At 48.9% G+C, this 21035-nt stretch overlaps 2 protein-coding genes across 3 annotated transcripts; both read right to left on the bottom strand.

The window, feature by feature from the left end:
* Positions 1 to 1676: 1676 nt before the first annotated feature.
* SF3B6 (splicing factor 3b subunit 6) lies at positions 1677 to 6510 on the bottom strand. The gene is made up of 4 exons (XM_081100771.1): positions 6303 to 6510; positions 3380 to 3498; positions 2100 to 2238; positions 1677 to 1939 (listed from the first exon to the last, which is right to left on the bottom strand). The coding sequence occupies exons 1-4, from the start codon at positions 6330 to 6332 to the stop codon at positions 1850 to 1852; spliced, it is 378 nt and encodes a 125-aa protein (XP_080956897.1). The 5' UTR covers positions 6333 to 6510; the 3' UTR covers positions 1677 to 1849.
* Positions 6511 to 7593: 1083 nt separating this feature from the next.
* On the bottom strand, positions 7594 to 15765 carry TP53I3 (tumor protein p53 inducible protein 3). Of its 2 annotated transcripts, none has more exons than XM_081100616.1 (6): positions 15047 to 15765; positions 13201 to 13343; positions 11401 to 11668; positions 9973 to 10185; positions 8889 to 9085; positions 7594 to 7904 (listed from the first exon to the last, which is right to left on the bottom strand). In XM_081100616.1, exons 2-6 carry the CDS (start codon positions 13336 to 13338, stop codon positions 7722 to 7724), a joined length of 999 nt encoding a protein of 332 aa, XP_080956742.1. In that variant the 5' UTR covers positions 13339 to 13343; positions 15047 to 15765; the 3' UTR covers positions 7594 to 7721. The 2 variants fall into 2 exon arrangements, with proteins under 2 accessions (XP_080956742.1, XP_080956743.1); XM_081100617.1 differs by having other exon boundaries at positions 15043 to 15154.
* Between the last annotated feature and the right edge of the window lie 5270 nt (positions 15766 to 21035).

Here is a 21035-nt window from a genome sequence, read left to right as displayed (position 1 = left end):
AGCTGTCTGTCATATCAGTCATTTTCAAACTTCTGGTTAACACACCCTCGAGTCATACAACATCCTTCTTAGAAACTAGAAATTTAACCTCGAAGAATGTAAAGCAGCTCTGGCAGATGTGTGTGTACATACATATGCACGGACACAATCATTCCTTGCATCCTTAAAAGCAGTTTGAAAAACTGAGCCTTCGATGTCTAGTACAGAGGGTGAATTGTAACTGTATCCTCAGCATCTTAGCATGCACAGACCTGGCCCTGAGCAGGTCCTCAATATTTGTCCACTAAATTAAAGTTCTTATATCTTAACTAGAACAGGCCACAAAATTGCCAAACAGTTACAGAGAATTTTAAAAAAATCATAAGATCATGAAATTCAGCCAACAGATATATGAAACCAAATGATGGACTGGCCATAATTGTCAATAGGAATTTCCCCTTGTTAATTTAAAACTACACTATTGGCAAGCCAGTCTGCCACTTAGACACATCATACTGTAAGTCTAATTTGTTTTCCCTGTACAAAAATGTCTTTTAGAAAATTATTTTTACACTTGTAAATACCTAAAGGCACATCGTGCATTACAATAATTGATATGGAATTCACAAAAGGATTCATAAGAAAATTACAGCTGTGGCTCCTTTGTCATGCCTGTCCTTAGAAATATCTCTTACAGTGCTTTCAAAAAGCACTCAGACATAATAAGAAGACAATTATTTCTTCATTTTCAATAGTAGGCTTTGAGAAGATAGTACAAAAGATATAATAGCCTGTTTTCTTAAAGTAATGATAGATTTCAAAGCTAAGTGCGTTTAAAAGTAGAATAGCTGCTCTTTGTCCAGTTAAATGATTTAGTCCTTGTACCCTTCAAGTTGGTTTTGGGTTATAGTTTTATATTTATATATATACAATTAGCCCATGTTTTTCCATTTGGCTCATGCCTAAACTATCAAAAGAAAATTATAGCTAACTCCTCCAGGCTGCCAGACTATGATGAATATGGTAATAACTATACTATTTCCATGCCACGAGAACTCATGATTATAAGGATAAGCATCACATATTTTTATATAGCAAAGATATACTATAAACTAAAGTCCAAAATATACACAGACACTTATTAACTAAACAGAAAGACTACATTAATAAAATCTAACACATGAAACAACCAACACTACTTAAGCTGCTTGCTCTCAATTTCTAACAATGTGCTGTTGTTTGGCCATTTCTAGAATAGAACTCTGTTCTAAACACAGGGTACCCATATCAACAAAGGTCTTTTGGTTAACTGTAAAGTATTATTCACATGTACTGGCATGGTTAATAACTGGTTGATGTTACAGCAACTTCTTAATGTCAGCTTTTTATTCATTCAACCAACATGATCAGCTTTGATTTTCTTATCTGCAAAATGGAGATACTACCTTCACTGAGTTATTATGAAGATTTCATTAATAGCCATTCAATAAATGACGACCCTCTCGCAAGTTCCCTGATGGCTAAGCTCTGGACTGCACACTGGAGGAATTAAGAACACAAAAAGCTCTCTGCTCAAGAAGCTCAGTCCCTAGGATCACGCACCCCCATAGAATTCTTGAGATGGTTCAACTGCTATTCCCCTAACCCCCACCCCCAGTATCAAACAGGATGGGAAAACTCAAGAGAAAACACTGACATGTTTTACAAAAAGCTGCAACTTTACTAACAATATATTCTAATATGTATCAAGGTTTCAGAAACGAAATTCTGAACCTCAAGAAACTGCAATACTCAGTATTAATTAAAAATCCAAAAAGGGTAGGGTGGTGATTCATGGGTTTTCAGTCCAAAATAAAAATGCAGAAAAAGTTTACTTGGGTGGATCTGTATTGATGCCATATTTCTCCTTGAGAAGTTTCAACTGTTCTTCCTTCTTCTTTGTGTCCATCTTCTGAAATGCCTGAAAATGCGGTAAGTGCCAAAGTTACCAATCTATAGTCAAATGAATCCCACTAATAGCACCAGCCAGAAAGGAGCTCAGAGTACCCATCTCCCCTAAGGGGGCAGTTCTGCAGGAATTCCTATGTGGGCTCCCATGATGAGAACTGTGCTATACTTACCCTGTTGGCATTATAGTACAAAACCACGAGGTATCTGTTACAAACATTGAATCCGGACAGGTGATCACATGCATTCTTGGCATCAAAGATGTCCTCATAGACCACATAAGCTGTTCCTCTAGTTTCAGGTGTGTTCCCCCTGCAGAGTTGAATCAGACTTAATTAAACACATATTTACCTGAAAACCATTAGAGGAAATAAACCTTATGGAAGGGTATGCTGGATAATCCTGTAATTTCTTGAATCAGGTAATTTTGGTTTTTAAGTGAAATAGCTATAGGTTAAACTTACTGTTACGTCAAGAATACTTAAAAAAAAATACTAATATAGCTGCTAAACCAATAACAGCAAAAAACTAGTTTGAAACTTTGTCATAATCTTCATGTTCTAGTCTTTCCTACTTCTCACACTAAGAACCAATTTTCAGTCTTACACTGGAAAGTACAGTATTGAGGAGTGATGGCTCCTATTAGTCATGTCTGAGTGGCGTTTTTCTTTAAAAAAAATAGTTATTTAAAAAAATATTTATTTTAATTTAAAGAGCAGATCAGTGAAAGGGTTCCCTATACTTTTAAATCTTCCACAGGAAGCTGTAGTTGAAAAAAAAAATCATTTTCCTCAGTTACTTTTATTTTTTTTTATTTTATTTTTTAATATATATTTTATTGATTTTTTACAGAGAGGAAAGGAGAGGGATAGAGAGTTTGAAACATTGATGAGAGAAACATCGATCAGCTGCCTCCTGCACACTCCCTACTGGGGATGTGCCCGCAACCAAGGTGCATGCCCTTGACCGGAATCGAACCTGGGACCCTTCAGTCCACAGGCCAACGCTCTATCCACTGAGCCAAACCGGTTAGGGCTCAGTTACTTTTATATCCCTTTACTCAGTTTATTCAGAAATTCTGCAGTCAGTAAAAGAGACAGTGAAGATTGTTGGAAAAATTAGAGTTAATGCATATTACAGCATAGTTTTTGACTTTATAAATAGCAGGTGTACAATAAATGTTAGTTCTTCCTTCCCTTCCAGACCCCTCAAACTATTCATGCTCTCAGTAACTTCACAATTAGTTGGCTCTCATTGAGCTGGATCATAAGGGCCTCGGCAGGTATTTCCCCCTTGCAAACAACAAACAAACAAAAAAAGGAAAAAAATCTCATCTCCCTGACTTCAATTAGCCTCGGAGGCTCTCAGGCCCCCTTGTCAGCTATAATTCCAAGGTTATAGATTACGGAATCATTTTATTTAAACAACATTTTGAAAGTTTCAGTAAACTCACACTCTGATTTGACGAATAGGTCCATATTTCCCAAATATATCATACATTTCTTCAGCTGTGATTTTGTAAGGCAAATTTCTTATATACAAAATCCGATTTACTTCAGGTGGAAGTCGAATCTGAAATGAGAAACATGTATTGTCATTATAATTAGGAGAATGCTACCATTTAAAAAAACTCTCATAGCGAAGAAGAAATTCTCATAATAAAAAATAATAAACAAAAAAAGCCAAGACTAAAAATTATAATCTGCTATACTGAAAATGGCATACTCTTTGGAAAAGCAACTGGGCACTGATTATAGGGAAGTCTATTAGTAGGAATAAGGGGCTACTACAAAACCCAGACTTTCAGTCAATGCCTTTATCATTTATTTAGATTTGATTTCCAATACGACTGGTTTTTATTCCTCAGGTGAGCAGTTTGCTTATGTACTGCCATCACGACAGAAAACAAAATACTTATTTGGCTTCTTTTTCATTCATTCAAAAATATTTACTAAGCACCTTCTTTTTTTAAAAGAAATAAGTTTTTTATTGATCTCAGAGAGGAAGGTAGAGGGAGAGAGAGATAGACACATCAATGATGAGAGAATCACTGATTGGCTGCCTCCTGCATGGCCCCCCCTGGAGAATCAGCCTGCAACCCAGGCATGTGCCCTTGCCAGAGTCGAACCCGGGACCCTTAAGTCCGCCGGCCAACACTCTATCCACTGAGCCAAACTGGCTAGGGCTACTGAGCACCTTCTTTACATATACACCAGGCTAGTAGTATTAGGGTTACACAGCGAAGGAAGGAAGACAAGGTTTCTGCATTCCCCAGACTTAGTAGCTCTCTATTATTCTATCTTGCTCTCTTTTTCTTCTTCAGTCAAGCATCTGGAAAGAGGAATTCTACAGTTACTGCCTCATACTCTACTTCACTGATACTCACCAGTGTACCACCGTGTAGCTTCCAACCCAAAACGCTGATGGAAGTGCTTTTACTCACTAACACTTTTTACTTGCAGCGTCCAATTCACATACTTAACTTCTCTGAGCCTCTGGCACTATTGACTATGACCTGCTTGATACTATTTCCTTGGCTTTCTCCTAACTCTCTGGCTAGTTAGTTCTTCTCAGTCTTTTTTGCCATTAAAATATGCTCTTCCACAGAGTTTTATCTTTAGACTTCTTGTCTTGACCCTTCATGTACCCCCCCCCCCAAACTCTACACAGTCTCTTCACCACACACAGGATTTCCACATTGAGTGGATGACTCTCAAATGTGTGTGCCCCACCAGATTCTGTGCTCCTTATGAACAGTTACGTAACAGTCATTAATTTGCTCACTACTTATTAAATTGGCAACTATGTCAGGCACTAAGCTGTGCTGTATAAATCCAAGAATAATATACCTATTCCCTGCCCTCAATCTAGTAGCGGTGACGAATGGTAAACAAATAAGTACAATAACGTTTAGATTTTAAGATTCAAGGATAAGTTCAAACAGATGATCAACACTGTCCATCACATAGACTCCCCTAGTAAATCTGCTTTCTCCGACTGCAGGCCACTAAATCACTCTCTTCTCTCCTCCCACTCACCAGCGCCACCCCCTCTAGTGTCTGAGCTGGGCGGGGCACTCTCCTCCCTGCCCGTCCTGAGAGGGCCGGGGCTCTTGCTTACTGGGGAAAAATAGGCATGACCAAATGGTAAACACTTTATATTCACCTTACCAAACCTGCCGACCTACCTTCATCCATATGCACCCACTTTCCCTCTCAGTGCCATGCCAACCCCTCATGCACAACAAACCGCCTGAACCTAACCCATCTTCCTCCTACACCATCCGTTTCTCCCACTTACCAGAGCCTCGTCCCCACTGGCGTACAGACACCGTACGCACACATCTCAAAGAGGGAAAGCCAGCCACCACCTAACTCACCTTCGCCCTGCCCACATGCAGACCTGTGGAAGGAACTGCCTCCCCTTTCTTAACCTCCATCCTCGATGACATCCCCCCACTACTGTTTTCACCCGCGGAAGTGAAAATCATCCGAGTCACCCAAAGACTCCATTACCTGCCCTCATCTTACTATACCTTTCAGCACCTTAGAGTTGAACACTTTTTGGGGATTTTTTTTTTTTTAGGGTTCCATAACGCCCCCCTCTCTCACGTAAGGACGCAAGCAGCCAGGCTTTTTGTTTTTTTCACTGTGCATCTCCAATACCTAGACTTGCGTCTCGCACCTGGTAGCTTTTCAGTTACTGTAACGGATGAATTGTCTCCTATCTCGCAAGTCTGGTACATTGTAGCTGCTCAAAAATGTTGTTGAATTAAAACGGGAAGGATCCGCCCAGCCGGGTAGCTTGGCTGGTTACAGCGTCATCCCCAAACCCCGAGGTAAGATCGCGGGTTCTGCCTCCGGTCGGGGCACATACAAGTTTCAAACAGGGCAGCATAGGTAAGTGGAACAACAAGTCCATGTTTCTTTCTCTCCCCCGCTCCTCCCCCTCCCCAAAATCAATGAAATACGTAAAAAATTAAATTAAAAAACCCATGAAGGGTCCAAAGAGCTCCGTGATGAGAAGACTCTCAGGCTCTCGTCGCCTGCTGGCCATTAGGTTATTTACTGGGGACTGATCTGTGCTATTGGCCTTTAGGTCGGGAAGATGCTGACGCCAGGCTGACGGCGAAGCTACAAAGGCGGTCGGGCTAACGCTATCGCTGACACTAGGAAGGGACGGAAGGAAAACGCCCCACAGGGGTCGGGGCGCGGATGCGGCTCGAGGAGCAGGCCAGGCTGAACTCCCCTCCGACAGCACGGTAACGTCTGGCTTCCCCGCCCTGGGGACGGACAAGGGCCGGGAATGCCCTGATCCACGCCGCCGCGAGTCCACAGCGAGTCCTCCCCTCCTCGGCAGACATCCCCGTTACTTACGTTCGCTCTCTTGGCCGCTTGCATCGCCATCTTGGCGGGCTGATGAGGTTACCGCGGCAAATACTAGAATTCCCCTTATTCCTCTGCAGCTCGCTCAGCTTCCAGCTCAACACGGCCTCAGACGCGGGACATAACACTCAGGCTCCGCCGGAAGCGGCTATGACGCGCAGGAACACCGCCGTCTCACGCGCAGACGTGCTGACGCAGTGTCCCCTTTCGAAAAGACTCCGGGCAAAACAAGCCCGAGTTGGCAAGGAGGCCGGAAGGTTGAAAGGCGAGGGCCCGAGGCGCTTCCAGGAAACGCACTGAAGGGGGAGGGGCCTGGCTTCAGAAGGGGCGGTGTTCCTGTCAGGACGGCCCTGAGCGGAGGAAGTTGGCGGAGGGGGCGGGACCTGAGGAGAGTGACTACAGCTAGGGCTGTTCGCAGGCGCGTTCTGGAAGGGGGCTGTTGGGGTCCAGCCCCAGCAGGTCCAGGGGTTCCCAAAGGTGTGGACGGAGTCGGCGAAGAAGGAATGACATGGAGGCAGCGTTCAGTTGATCAGCAGCCTAGCCAGGTCCCCTCGCCAGGGTCTCCAGCCAGGTTCTGTGTTTTATTGTCTTGTTACATCTGTATTTATACCAGTTGATTTTAATCCTGTCAATTTCTATTCCAAAGGTTAGGGAGTTTCTTATCTCCATTCCAGGGAGTAAAGATTATGTAGCTTAAGCATGATTGTTCGTAGTTAAAGTGATTAACTACCCGACTGGCATTTAGTTAAGGGGTTTTATTCCCTCCCTAACTTCAGGGGAAAATCCCTACCTGGGGAAACAACCTTTCTCGGAGAGGTGACCTTGGTTAAAACACATAGTGCCAAGAAGGGGAGCAAACATATTAAGAACAGTATGCCATATACGCCAGGTCCCTTGAAACATATGCTGTGCATATGTTTCTTCCCTGCAGCGACTGTGTCAAGCAGCAAGGATGGATCGGCTTCCGGCAGGGGGCGGGCTGGACTGAATTACCTGGCTGCAGGGCGTGCGGCGTTGGGGGGGCGGGGGTGTGTGTGGGTCCCAGGCCCCTGGCAGTGCTACAGGGTTCTGTCTCCGCATTCGGAACCCTGGCGCAGCTCCTGGAGCTGAGCGTCTGCTGACCTGGCCTCTCCTCTAATCCCTGCCGCAATGCTTGCCCTGTCTCCCACCTCCTCCCCGCTCCGCCTTCCCCTTCTCCCACCTCCTCCCCACCCCACCCACCCCTTCTCCCACCTCGTCTCCGCCCCGTTGGCCTCCATCCGCACTCACGACCACACACAGTGAGCCAGCCTCCCTTTACTCTTTATTTCCTTAGACCAGCTTTACACAGATCAGTTGCTGAGGCCGGGAAGGCCCAGTGGGCTACAGGTGGGCGTGGAGTAGCCGCTGGCTCTAGTGCCCCCTCCTCCTTCACTGTGGCAGCTCCAGGACGATTTTGCCCATGTGCTTATTGCTCTCCATGTACTTGTGGGCCTCTTGGATTTCAGCCACAGGGTAGACTCTGTCCAGAACCGGCAGTAGACGTTGGGGGCCCTCCATGGAGAAATGGGGCACAATTTGCTCCGTAAAAGCCTTCACCAGCATTTGCTTGTACTAAGTAAGATACGGAAAAGGAGACCATCAGCCTGGACAGAGCCTGACCTTGCTACCCCCCATCTTGCTTAGCCTTTGTGGTCTCTCTGAAAAGCGGACCCATTTGCAAAAGCACACAGGGGTACCTAACCCCTCCGTTACCAGCATGTATGTGCATGCCCCCAAATGGGTGACCAGGTAAGGGCTGCAGCCTGGAGTAAAATATAAGTGTCACTGACCCCCTGAGGACTTTTAAAATACAGATTTCAAGTGGGAAGCAGCCACAGACAGGTCTTACATAGGCTCAGCTCAAAAGGGATGTTTCAGCTCTGCTGTCCCCCAGCGATGTGAAACCTTATGCTGGGAGACATTCCCAAAGCTGGCACGTGGAGATTTCAGGCTGAGGTGGAGGGTTACTTATCTAAGAGGCTTTCTCAGCAAACAGAACAGTTCTGCCTTGCAAAACAGTCTTGGAACTGTTTTTAAAAGTATTTCCTGCCGAAACCGGTTTGGCTCAGTGGATAGAGCGTCGGCCTGCGGACTGAAGGGTCCCAGGTTTGATTCCGGTCAGGGGCATGTACCTGGGTTGCGGGCATATCCCCAGTAGGAGATGTGCAGGAGGCAGCTGATCGATGTTTCTCTCTCATCGATGTTTCTGACTCTCTGTCTCTCTCCCTTCCTCTCTGTAAAAAGTCAATAAAATATATTTAAAAAAATAAAAAATAAAATAAAAGTATTTCCTTAAAAGTATGGTCAAGGCTTTGTTCATTGCTAGAAAGACTCCCCAGGTCTCATATATGAAGTGTTTTCTACCCCCTTTCTAAGCTGTTGAGGCTTCTATGGACCAATTTTAATTATTTCTGTGAAACTGGGTTAACTGTTTATCCACAGAGGGGCAGGTTTCTGCACAGGCTCCCTAACTTGAGATGTGCCAAATCTTCCCTTCGCTGGGGTTATGAAAATGAAGCACATTTCTCTGGGTAACAGTTTTCGCTCATCACTCACCTTTTTGTCCCTCGATCTCAGCAGACTGGTGACCAGATTTCCTCGTTTAAAAAGCAGTTTTGAAAACAGGGGCCCGCTGACGTCAGCTCCCCCCATCAGGCCATAGAGAACCCAGCGGCCATCCAGAGCCAGGCAGTCGACGTTTTTCTCCCAGTAGGATCCTCCTATGCAGTCTAGAATAAGGTTGACTCCAGCACCTTCCACAGGAAACACAATTTATGCTAGTCAGACACAGAAAGCTCGATGCAGAATAATATTCCCAGAGTATATTTGTGGATGTATGGCTATAAATAAATACAGGCGCAAGTGGTAAATCTATAAACTGGAACAGGAAACACTGCTTATAGAAACGTTGTTGTAAGTGGAGTTTAGGTAGCTGAACTCTGCCATCTGTGCTTGAAATCGTTCATCTCTTAGGATCTCTAGCCACAGCAAGAGGGACATGGGACAACACCATGCTCTGGCATCTTCCCCAACCCCCACATAAGTAGAAAACCCACTGGCACCTGGGCATGAGTGAGAACAGAACCGGAGAAGTCCACTCCAGCCTATAGGGCAGGCTGGTAGTTCACACCTGAGTTAAGAAGCCTCTGTACTGGGTTGTTTGAATTGTAGCTTTGGTGTCATCTCTCCTTTTTCACTCATATGGAAAGGGAAGTGCCCAAAATATTCAGATTTGGCTTTGGGGCACAGAGGCTCATCCATTTAGGAAACTACCTTCGCAACACTACCCACTATGACCACCTCCCAACTGGTCTCTGCCCCGTGTCGCCTCTCAACTCACTGTGTCCTGGCTGGTTGGGAATAAGAGGTCCTGGGTCATTCTGGGCCAACTCTGCCTGATTATCCAGTTTCTAAAACGTGTAAGAATCAGATCACAAGGGTACACATGGGAACTGACTTCATCCTAAATATTGCCTGCCTATCTTCAAAGGTCCAACACTAGAGTACCAGAACTTGGCCAGGGCAGCTGTCATGCATTTAGCGGAGGCCAGTCAGATCTAGAGCACCGGCCTTGAGGCTGGCGAGGGTTTCATTTCATCACTTCTGATATTCCTGCTGAGCTGCAGAAGCTCTTGTTTACCTTTGGTGAATTTCATTGTTGCTTCAGAAAAATCCTCTTCTTTGTAATTGAATCCAGCAGCTGCTCCAAGTTTTTCTGCCATTTGAAGCTTGTCCTGGGAGCCAATTGTGACCAGAGGAATAGCTCCAGCTATCCGGGCGAGTTGGATGGCAGCTGTGCCCACCCCGCTTGCTCCTGCATGGATTAGCACGGAGTCTCCGGCCTGAACATTTCCTGTGACAGAAAGTACAGGGACCATTCTCTTTACTTTGCAACTGCTACCCGTTGTCCACATAGGCGTCTCCTACCATGCTCACCCGGCCCAAAGACCACCAAATGCCAAACGCCTGCTTTCTTTGGAAAACATATTAATAGTTCTTTCTTCCTACCGCCTCTGGTCAAAGTGGAAATCACCTTTTTGCAAGTTATTAGCAGCCCCATCCCCAAAATAACATCAAAACGCACATCTCTGACCTATACCCGAATGAGTGAGAGTAACCACCATTCCCACTGTCACCTCCAGAGGCCGGTCCCTCTTCAGTCTGAAATTGGCCTCCAGCTGATCTCACTAACCCAGGCACTGCCCACCAGCCACCGGGCTCCTCCTAAAATGGGGTTCTCATTATGTCACGTTGTCCCCAGAATGTAATGTGGCTCTCAGTTGACTTTTGTATCACGTCCATACAGCCTGCAATTCAACGCCACCACAATCTAGTCCCAGCCTCGTTTTTCACAAGTGATAATTGTCATCCTTCACGTCTGAGCAGAGCAGCCAATCTCACTTTTCTTTCGAAGAAAGTAAAAGACACCCTGTCTTGGGTCACTGTGGCTGTCTTCTGTCCATCACAACTCTAGCCACCCTTCTCTTCCGGAAAGCCCTCCCTGACCACCTTTGCCCACACCAACTTTTCCCATCTCAAGCTTTGTAGTTGCAGGTAGAGCCACCCTTCTGAGCTCTACGGTTGTCTAATTCTTGTGCACGTTTTGTCTTCCTAGTTACACTGAGCCCCTAAAGGAGTCCTCTCGGGCTCCCTCACATGACCTTTGGCTGGCCTCAATGGGACTGGGGAGGAGTAAGAGTCGACTGAATGGCTCCTTCTGCGGCACTAGGGCTCCCAGAGAGAAGCTCAGCACGACTTTGAGAAGCTGGGGGGACTGGTGGGTCAACGGTGTGACGATGCGCACATCCAGTGCTATTCAGGCCTTCTATCTGATAACCGTGATTTTCAGCCTCAACTCTTGAGCCACTGCTCACATGGTATGAGGACCTGACCCTGCAGGTGATACAGTAGGGTGAGATGCTGGGCTTGGGTGTGGCTCAGTGGCCAGGACAGGACAAAGCTGCCATGGAGGACTACTGGGTTTTGAGGTGGCTCAGTCAGGAAGGAATTGAACACATTTGCATGGAGTAAGAGCATGGAGAGGGGATGGGAGGGGGGAGCTCCTCACCCACGAAATGTAACAGCTGGAAGGCGGTGAGCCAGGCCTCTGGGATGGCTGCAGCCTGGGGTAGAGTCAGTCCTGCTGGGATGGGCATGAGGAGCCCTTCAGAGACAGTGGCATATTGAGCCTGACCCCCGCCAGGCAGCAGAGCCATGGCTGGGTCCCCGATCTTCCAGTGCCCCTGGCAGCCAGGCCCCAGCTCTGCCACATGTCCAGATGCCTCGATTCCCAAAATGCTGCTGGCTCCTGGGGGTGGTGCATATTGACCTTGTCTCTGCAGAGAGAGGATCGAACTAAGTGGTGAGCATGATCAGAAATCGGTGTCACCATCCTTGCCCTCTTCCAATAGCCATCCCCTTTTATTTTCTGATAGAAAATTCAGGCTAAAGTTAGGGTTTTTTTGTTTTTGTTTTTAAATATATTGATTTTTTTTTTTTTTACAGAGAGAAAAGGAGAGGGATAGAGAGTTAGAAACATCGATGAGAGAGAAACATCGATTCAGCTGCCTCCTGCACACTCCCCACTGGGTATGTGCCCGCAACCAAGGTACATGCCCTTGACGGGAATTGAACCTGGGACCCTTGAGTCTGCAGGCTAATGCTCTATCCACTGAGCCAAACCGGTTAGGGTGAGGTGTGTGTGTTTTTTTAAAATATATCTTTATTGATTTCATAGAGGAAGGGAGAGGGAAAGAGAGGTAGAAACATCAATGATGAGAGAGAATCATTGATCGGCTGCCTCCTACACATCCCCCACTAGGGATAAAGCCCACAACCCAGGCATGTGCCTTTGGCTGGAATCAAACCCAGGACCCTTCAGTCCGCAGGCTGATGCTCTATCCACTGAGCCAAACCAGCTAGGGCGAGGTGTTTGTTTTTTAATGTAGGAAAGAAGAGGAGAGATCATTTGTTTCATACAAATAAGAGACAGTAGGTCACATAATCAGTGGATGTCACATTAGTAAGACCCTTAGCTTTTTCTCTCACCTAAACCCTGTTTTACAAATGGAGAAACTGAGGCCTAGGCAGGGAAATGCCTTGTCTAAGTTTGCAAAGTAAGTTTAGTAGCAGGACTAGGACCAAAACCATGACACCTAAGTGACAGTTCTCGTATATCAAGTGCCAGGACTTACTGGGACCCTCAGAAGCCTCTGACCAGGGCTGTGGGCCAGAGGGACTGAACAAGGAGTGTTCCATCCGAGGAGCTTTTTCTAAGTACACATGCCTGGGTGCCAGTCACATTTATTTAGGAAAAAAGCCCCAGGTGATTTTGGTGTACATTTCTCAAATACCCCTACCAATCCAGCTCTTCAAATAGCAGACAGACAGAAATTCTGGGTGCTGCTCCCGGCCCACTCCGGGGCCCTCAAAATGGAAAGAGAGCAGACTTTGGAGCCACAAAGACCTCAATTTTAATCACGGCTCCCGGGATTGTTAATGTTGTGGCCTTGGATAATTAACCTCTCAGACCCTCCGTTTCTTTACCTGTAGAGTACAAATGGTAAACCGGGTTGCCTGTGGAGTAAATGAATAGACCATGGTCTACCATACACCGCTGCTCAACAAACTGTAAATCCCTTCTCCCTCTCTGGAAGCCTGAGCAGACTACGGATTAACGCAGGGTGAATTCTGCTTTGCAAATACTGTATCCCTGCATTCTGTGTAAACAAAGGGGAGTATATGGTTCTAGGACTCAGCACCCCCAGCATAACCTCACCATGAGCGTCGCTGGCAGTGCCCTAGGTTGCTCCTTATCTGTCTGAATGTTTATGGAAGGCTCTGGAGTCCTGCCCTGGCCCCTGAGTACCTGGAGAATGTCCGCCCGGTTCAGGGCACTGGCTGCCACCTTCAGGAGGACTTCTCCCTCTCCTGGGCTTGGCTTGGCCACCTCCTTCAGGTAGAGGTTTTCTGGTCCTCCCGGCTGGTCAAAGTGCACGGCTAACATGTTTCCTGGGGACACAGAGCACAGCGAGGCAGGGAGCTTCATGAGGGCTTTCCAGGAGTTAGGGCAGAAACCTTATTTTCTTTAATCTGGCCTCTTAGTTTTATTTTTTAGCTTTGATTCAAACTGGCCTAACCTAGTGCCCTGACTCACCCACCAACCTCTCCTTTGCTGAATCTTTTTTTTTTTTTCTTTGCTGAATCTTTAAGCCACCAGGACAAAGGCGTTCTGCTTAACAACTAGGCGTCTTAGGAGCAAGGTCCTGGGTCTGTGACTACTGAGGCAGAGGTAACATAAAATCGTGGCCTCAGGGTGTTCTAGCTTTGGACACAGGAAAGTGGAACAATCCCCCAGCACAATCACTTTCAATAATGAACAGAGCAACTCCAAGGCTGATATCGGGCCCAGCTGCAGTGATAAATACCCGCTACCCTAGCACTGACCAAGCAGTGGAGACCGGGACCCGAACTCCATTGGTCACCATGACTAAGGATTTCTGTCCTATACAGGGTGGGGCAAAAGTAGGCTTCGGGTGGGGCAAAGGTAGGCTTATAGTTCATATGGAAAGTAATACAATAATTAAATAATAACGCAAGAACAAACTCTGTCTCACTTACTCACAACCTACTTTTGCCCCACCCCCTGGGAGCCACGGGAGCCAGGTCTTTGAGCATGAGCTACCTGGGACTCCGTGAATGGCACCATCTCCTTCACACATCCTTACTTTCTTGGCCGCAAACTCCTGTTTGTGTCTTATTGGGCTTTGACACGTGCAGGCAAATGGACCCCTTCAGTCTGATGCCAGGAATGCAGCGTCCAAGCCCATGCAGGGCCCCTGTGGGCCGGCCCTGGGACAGGGTGGATGAAGTAGCCATGGCCTCACAGGTGGCTGCTGCGGAGCAGGAAAATACTCAAGAGCTCGGGGCAAATTCCACTCCCTGCGAGTTGGAATCCCCACCCAGCGTGTCACTGATGTACGTGTCCAGAGACCTTATTTTCTTTAATCTGGCCTTTAATTTTTTTAATTTTTAGCTTTGACTCAAACTGGTCTCACCTAGTGCCTGACTCACCCATCAGGACCGGATGCAGTGCTCACATAAAGAACAAACCCTTGCGAAATTGGACAGGGCACCTTCAAGGCTGACACCAGGACCAGATGCAATGATCAGTTCCCCCAGCACGGACCCATCAGGGATCAGTCCCCTAGCAGGACCCAAACTCCATTCTCACCATGACTGATGGTTTTTCTCCTAATCATCCCCTGGAAACCTGCTGAGAGCCAGGTTTGAGCATGAACTACCTGTGGGTCTGGGCATGGTGCCATCTCCTTAATGAATCCGTACTTTCCTGGCTGCACACTCCTGTCGTGTCTCACTGGACTTTATGGCGCACAGGCAAACGGACCCCCTCGGTGGGGTAACAGGAGCGCAGCGCCCACGCCCAAGCGGCAGGCCCCTCGTCCATCTCCGAGAGGTCTGCCCCCCTCCCTCCTCTTCCCCCCCTTCCTCTGAGGGCCCAGCTGATCCAGACGGGCCCCACACAGAGGACACCCCCTGGGACAGCGTGGATGAAGTAGGGATGGTCTAACCGGGTGGAAGATGCAGAGCACGAGGCAAATTCCACTCCCTCGGAGTTGGACAAACTCACCCCCTCCCCATCTCCATCCCGCCCGGCCGGCCGGTCACTGGCCCGGCGCCCGTGGGTTACCTACTCAGAACTCTCGGCGGCTCCAGGCAGCACTGCGTGGTCCTGTGATCTCTGTGGGTCCTTAGAGCCGAGCCCGGAGCCCTGGGACTGCTTGGCAGCAATCTGTGGACCTGTGGGCTGGATCTGGGCAGCTGGGCAGTGCGCAAGGGGTGGGGCAGACCAGGACCCACCCTCTCCCTCTCTTCCGCTTCCTCCTTCCCTCTTTACAATGCAAAGCTGGTGACAGCAAGTAGGATTTCCTTTCCCTTTGAGTCTCTGGAAACTAGTTTTTCTCTGGGTTTGGCAGGAAATGCTGCTCCCAGCTTTCGCTGAAAGAAGAGAAAGCCTCGCTCTCTCTAGGGAACCAGACCCCGCGTCGGTCCATTTCCCAGCCAGGCCAGGCTTTTAGCCCCTTTGCGCTGTGGGTCTGGCGTCCTGCCCTTCCTGTGGCCAGGCATCTCGAGTAGGATGGGTAGGCAGTGTGGTGCTGAGCGAGGAGTCCTGGGGTGGGGGGTTGGGGGGTGGGGTGGGAAGGGAAGGTAAACGTGGTCCTGGGGTCCTGACCACTTCTGCTCTCCCACCTCTTTCCTGGGGACGAGGAAGTACTCCCCCGCCCTCCCCCCCCATCCCCCCACCCCCACCCCCGCCGGTGCTGCCGGATGAAATGATGTGGGCTGGCTAAAAGCTGTGCGAATAGACTACCTCGGCATTATCGACATTCTGGACTAGATAATTCTTTGTTGTGAAACACTGCCCTGTGCATTGTGGGATGTTTAGCAGCATCCTTGGTCTCCATTCCCGCCCCCCCCCCGCCCCGCCCACTGCCCCCCCAACTCCAGTCAAGAAATATGAAAAGCCTCCAAACATTGCCTGATATCTGGGGGGGTGGGGGTGGGGGTGGGAGTGGGGGTGGCAAAATTGCTGCTGGTTAAGAACCACTGGTCATTGTGTGTGTGATGTGTATATACAATAGGACAATGGGAGTATTAAAAATGTGAGACTCTAAAAAAAAAAGAAGAATATATAGTTTCTGTGATGCCACCTAATTTCTCAATTAACCCTTTAAGATTCAGCTCTCCGGAGCCTTCCCTCATTCTGTTAGGCAGGGGCCATCCATTTATTTGTTCATCAAACGTATTAATCGCCCATTCCACATTGGACACCATCTCAGGTACTAGAGAAAGGGGAGTGATTACAACCCAGTTCTTGCCTTCTAGGGGCTCACGGTCTAGGAAAACAAAGAACTATAATGGCAGTGACCATAAAGGTCTGCATAAAATACAGCACGGGGAGATATGCCCAGCGTCTCACGTGGGTCTCCAATGGTGTTTAGGAATTTGCCAACTGGATGTGAAGAGGCAGGAAGAGAAAAGGACATTTCAGGAAGATGGGACAGCACGCGCAGAGGCACGGAGGCAGAGACTGTCTCCACCTGCTTTCCTGATGGATTAGGATAGTGCCTCACACATCGTAGACCAGTGAGTATTTGTCAGAAGAATGAACGAACTACTGCTTTCCTTACTAGTAGAAGTAGAGGCTTCTACTATTTCAAAAGAGTGTTCATGCGATTCCAAAAATTTTTAGAAAGTTCAATTTACATTAAAAACCTAAACACAAACTCAATTTATACCGTTTATTAAGCTCCACTCTCATAGGTATAATTTCCCAGTTCTATATTAAATCTTTATTCAAAAATGTGTAGACACGGAAGGAGAATGCAGCAGATACCAACGAGCTGCCTGCCTGGCCCACAGTAATTTCTTTTTCGGTAAAAGGTCTCTTTATATAGGGAGGCCCCCGGGAGATACACCTTTAAACCTGTTGCCTCCCTCCTCCCCCCACCCGAGCTGAATGATATAAGGCTACACCATATGATCCATGATGGGTCAAATCAGGGTCTTCAAAGAAACCAAGAGGTAGACTGTGAGGCTTGGCCATGACACAAGCCAGGAAAGGAGGCGGTGGAACGGGAGAGAACAAACCTGACCCTCTCAGGAGAGACCAGGGAGAAGTCCCACCAGCGTTACCGTCCCTGGAATCCGCCTTCCCTGTGGCTCAGCTGGAACCCATCCTTCCAGAGGTTCTGGAAGTACCTCCAGTCTCCTCCCAATCAAGTCCGACTTTCCGTCCCAGCTGACTTGGTCTCTGTCACTTGCAGTCAGAAGACGCCACTCCCATAGGGAACAAAACCGGCGCTGGGAGGCACACTCACCCAGCTTCGCTGTGGCTTCCGCACAGATGCTAGGATGCATGCCCTGGGGTACAGCGCCGCCAGAAGATACAAGCAGATTGGTCTTCACCACAACCACACCTGTGTTTTCCTGGGTAAGAATAAATCTTATTCTAATCACAGGACAAGCAGTCACGCTCCAGCCATGTTTTTCACCATTTCCTGGCTGCCGTATGTTCATACATTTGTTTTTGGACTTTGTTCCACTAATTTAGTTGTCTTTGCTCACAACGTTTCAGACTGTTGTCAGGACAGCATGGGTATTTTGAACAAGTTCCCCAACTGATTGTAATATATCCCTACCCCAGTGGACAGCTCTGGGCTTGAATCCCAGCACCTCCGTTTCCTGCTGCATGACTGTCTGTGGAAGAGTTATTTCTCTTTCTTAGCCTCCGTTTCCTCGTCTGTAAAACGAGGCTACGTCGTTTCTAATGTGGAGGACGCGTGCCTCGTTATAACTGGGGCTTCCAGGAAGTGTGATTTCATTCATCTCCTGAAATCCTTATAGGCAACACAAAGCCCAGAGGCTTTGAGCACAGGCTGATGTCATGTTTTTTTATCCTCACCTGAGGGTATGTTTTTACTTGTTTTAGACAGAGAGGCAGGGAGAGAGAGCCAGAGGAAGACACACACGTACACTCACTGAATGAGAGAGAGGAACATTGATCAGTTGCCCCGACTGGGGATTGAAGCCACAACCTTTTTGGCGTATGGGGCGATGCTCCAACCAACTGAGCCACTCAGCTAGGGCCCTGTGTGTGTGTGTGTGTGTGTGTGTGTGTGAAGGAGGATGGAGAACATGAAGGGTGGACTGTAGAGGAGAGAGGCAGTTCAGGCAGCTTTAGTTGAGAGATTCAGGAACGAACATTTGCCCAAACCTGGCTCTCTGTTAGTGTTTTCTTTCCCATCAGCTCTCCTGGCACTAGACCGCTGCGCAAGCACTGCAAACCCTGCCATTGCAGTAATGGGCCAAGTCTGTCGTACAGTCAGGAACAGAAAACTGAAATCAAATTCTTTGCTTAAGGTTCTTCAAACCTTCAGTACGTAGCATAAAGAGGACAATCACCTGCCGGACACATTCGTGGTCCTTTTCCTTGAAATGCAGTCCTTCCCTTCGGGCTTGCGGAGGGTTCGTGGCGAATCCATTCACACGTGTCCGGACCTCACTGGGCATCACCTGCAGGTTAAACAGTCTGGGCGTCAGCGAACTGTGCCAGTCTGGCCACATTGGTCCCACTACCTGTCTTTGTATGTCTGCAAGCTAAGAATGCTTTTTACTTTTTTTTAAAAATATATTTTTATTGATTTTTTACAGAGAGGAAGGGAGAGAGATAGTTAGAAACATCGATGAGAGAGAAACATCGACCAGCTGCCTCCTGCACACCCGCCACTGGGGAAGTGCCCGCAACCCAGGTACATGCCCTTGACCGGAATCGAACCTGGGACCCTTCAGTCCGCAGGCCGATGCTCTATCCACCGAGCTAAACCGGTTTTGGTGCTTTTTACTTTTTTAAGTAGTGGGGGGCCAGGGGGGATGAAAGCAAAAGAATCATATGTGGTGTGTAAAAATCACAAGAAATGAAAATTTCAGTGTCCATAAATAAAGTTTCATTGAGCACCACCCCATGCACCAAGGGACCAAGGGGTTGCAGGTTAGATTCCCGGTCAGGGCACATGCCCAGTTGCTGGCTGGATCCCCCGTGGCGGTGTGTAGGAGGCAGCTGGTGGATGTTCCTCTCATCGATGTTTCTCTCTCCCTCCCTCCCCCTTCCTCTCTCTGAAGTAAATAATAACATATTTAAACAGTTTTATTGGAATATTGTCATGCCTATTCTCTCATGTATTGGCCATGGCTGCTTCCCACTACAGCTGCAGGTAGTTTTATGGTCCTGACACAAACCATATGGCCTGGAAACCTACAATGTTTACAGTGGCTCTTTACAGAAAAGTCTGTTTAAATCTCTTACTCCCAAACTTTAAAAAAAAATTTATTTTAAACTCTACGCCCAAACATTTTTCTTACACTAAACCCTGGTGATGCTACGCACAGGATCCGATCCGCTCCTGGAGGTGGATGGGCTGTGCTGTCCACATGCGTGGTGCCCAGGAGGGAGTCTGACAGTAAGCCCTGCAAATGGCTTACGCTCACGCAGCTGGAAAAGGGAGGCCGCAGTTAAAGGCTCCGCTCTGACTTGCCTTGTAAAGGCCTGTGAGTGCAGATCTCCCCGAGATACTTCAGACAGTTTTAGTATCAGCAGGAGGAGTGAAAGTGACAGTCTATCACTTGGTGTCCACCAAAACTCAAAGAGGAAAATAAAACCCTAGAATCATAGAAAATCACAGTTCACACAGAGCAGGTGATGCAGTGAGTTTGGAAAATCACAAGTCATAATTTTCCAGCTATGTCAGTGGTTTGCATCAGAATCATCTGGGATTAAAAAAACAAAAAACAGCCCAGCAGGCGTGGCTCAGTGGTCGAGCACCGGCCTATGAACCAGGAGGTCACAATTGGATTCCTGGTCAGGACACATGCCTGGTTGTTGCTGAATCCCCAGTGGGGGGCGTGCAGGAGGCAGCTGATCAATGATTCTCTCTCATCATGGATGTTTCTCTCTCTCTCTCCCTGTCCCTTCCTCTCTGAAATCAATAAAAAATACACTAAAAAACAACAAACAAAAACCCAAAAGACAAACGCCTGCTGGGGTGGGCAACCACTGAACCAGGTAAACGAGCTACATACAGTCCTCGCATTCCCTTCTCGCTGACCAGCATCAGGCCCTGTGGACACCCCAGGCAACTAAACACGCTTAAGCTACATTTCCCGCACGAGGCGCCAAGCCTTCCCGGATGGTCCTCATCAGGCCAAATCCAGACACTCGTCCTTCCGAGGGATGCAGAGGACAGGCGCCCCGTGCAGGGGGTGGGGGGTAGGTGTCCCCGGAGCGGGACTGAGGGCGGTGGCCGGCGGTTAATACCTGCGCTGTGGGCTGCGGGGACGCGCAGGAAGCACAGGAGCTCGGGAAGCGCGGGGGCCGGGCGGGCGCGGAAGCCCCGGGCTCTGGGGCAGGAGCCAGCGCTCGGCCCCGCGGGTGTGCGGGCAACCAGCCGTCCACGGACGCGGGGGCAGGCGGGGCGGGAGGCCACGTGCCCGCTATTGGCGGCGACAGCTGCCGGTCACCGAGAAACTTTCCCACTCGGGTCGTCAACCGGGACCTGCTCCCCACTCCCCGCGCGTCCGCCCGTCGGGCTCCCAGGTTCCTCCCCCTCCCGACGGGGCCGCGGCGCCGCAGCTGCACGGGGGTCGGGAGGCAGCGCCTGCGGCTCGGGAGCCGGCGGCCGGGTCCTCCGTGCGCTTCCGCGCCGCGCGGACTGGTCGTTGCCACGGCGACCCGAGACGCCGACGCGAAACGTCCTTCTCTTCGCGGGCTCACCCTCCAGGCGCCGCGGCCTCGGAGCCGTGGTGGGTCGGGCCGGACCCCGCGCGGGGCGGGGGCGCCGAAGGTCCTGCCGGTCTCGGGAGGGGGCGCCGAAGGTCCCGCGGAGCCAGGCGGGCGGCGGCCGCACGCACCTGCTGACGCCGGAGGGCGGGGTCGCAGCCCCGGTGCCGAGGGTTACCGCGCGCGCCCTAAGGCGGCGTCCCCAGAGACACGGCCCTGGAGGGGGGGCCCTGGGGACAAGCACGTGTTTGTCCGAAAGCCCCTCGCTTCTCCAGGCAGCCCGGCCGCTGTGCGCTCCAGGAGCCAGAAAGTTGCACCTCGGGGCCTTGGGTCAGAAAACTGCGGCG

This window comes from Myotis nattereri, assembly GCF_964212035.1.
Source record: "Myotis nattereri genome assembly, chromosome: 10".
In the NCBI taxonomy this organism is placed as follows: Eukaryota; Metazoa; Chordata; class Mammalia; order Chiroptera; family Vespertilionidae; genus Myotis; species Myotis nattereri.
The sequence above is the reverse complement of the archived record's forward strand: the minus strand, read 5'-3'. Positions and strand labels throughout refer to the sequence as shown.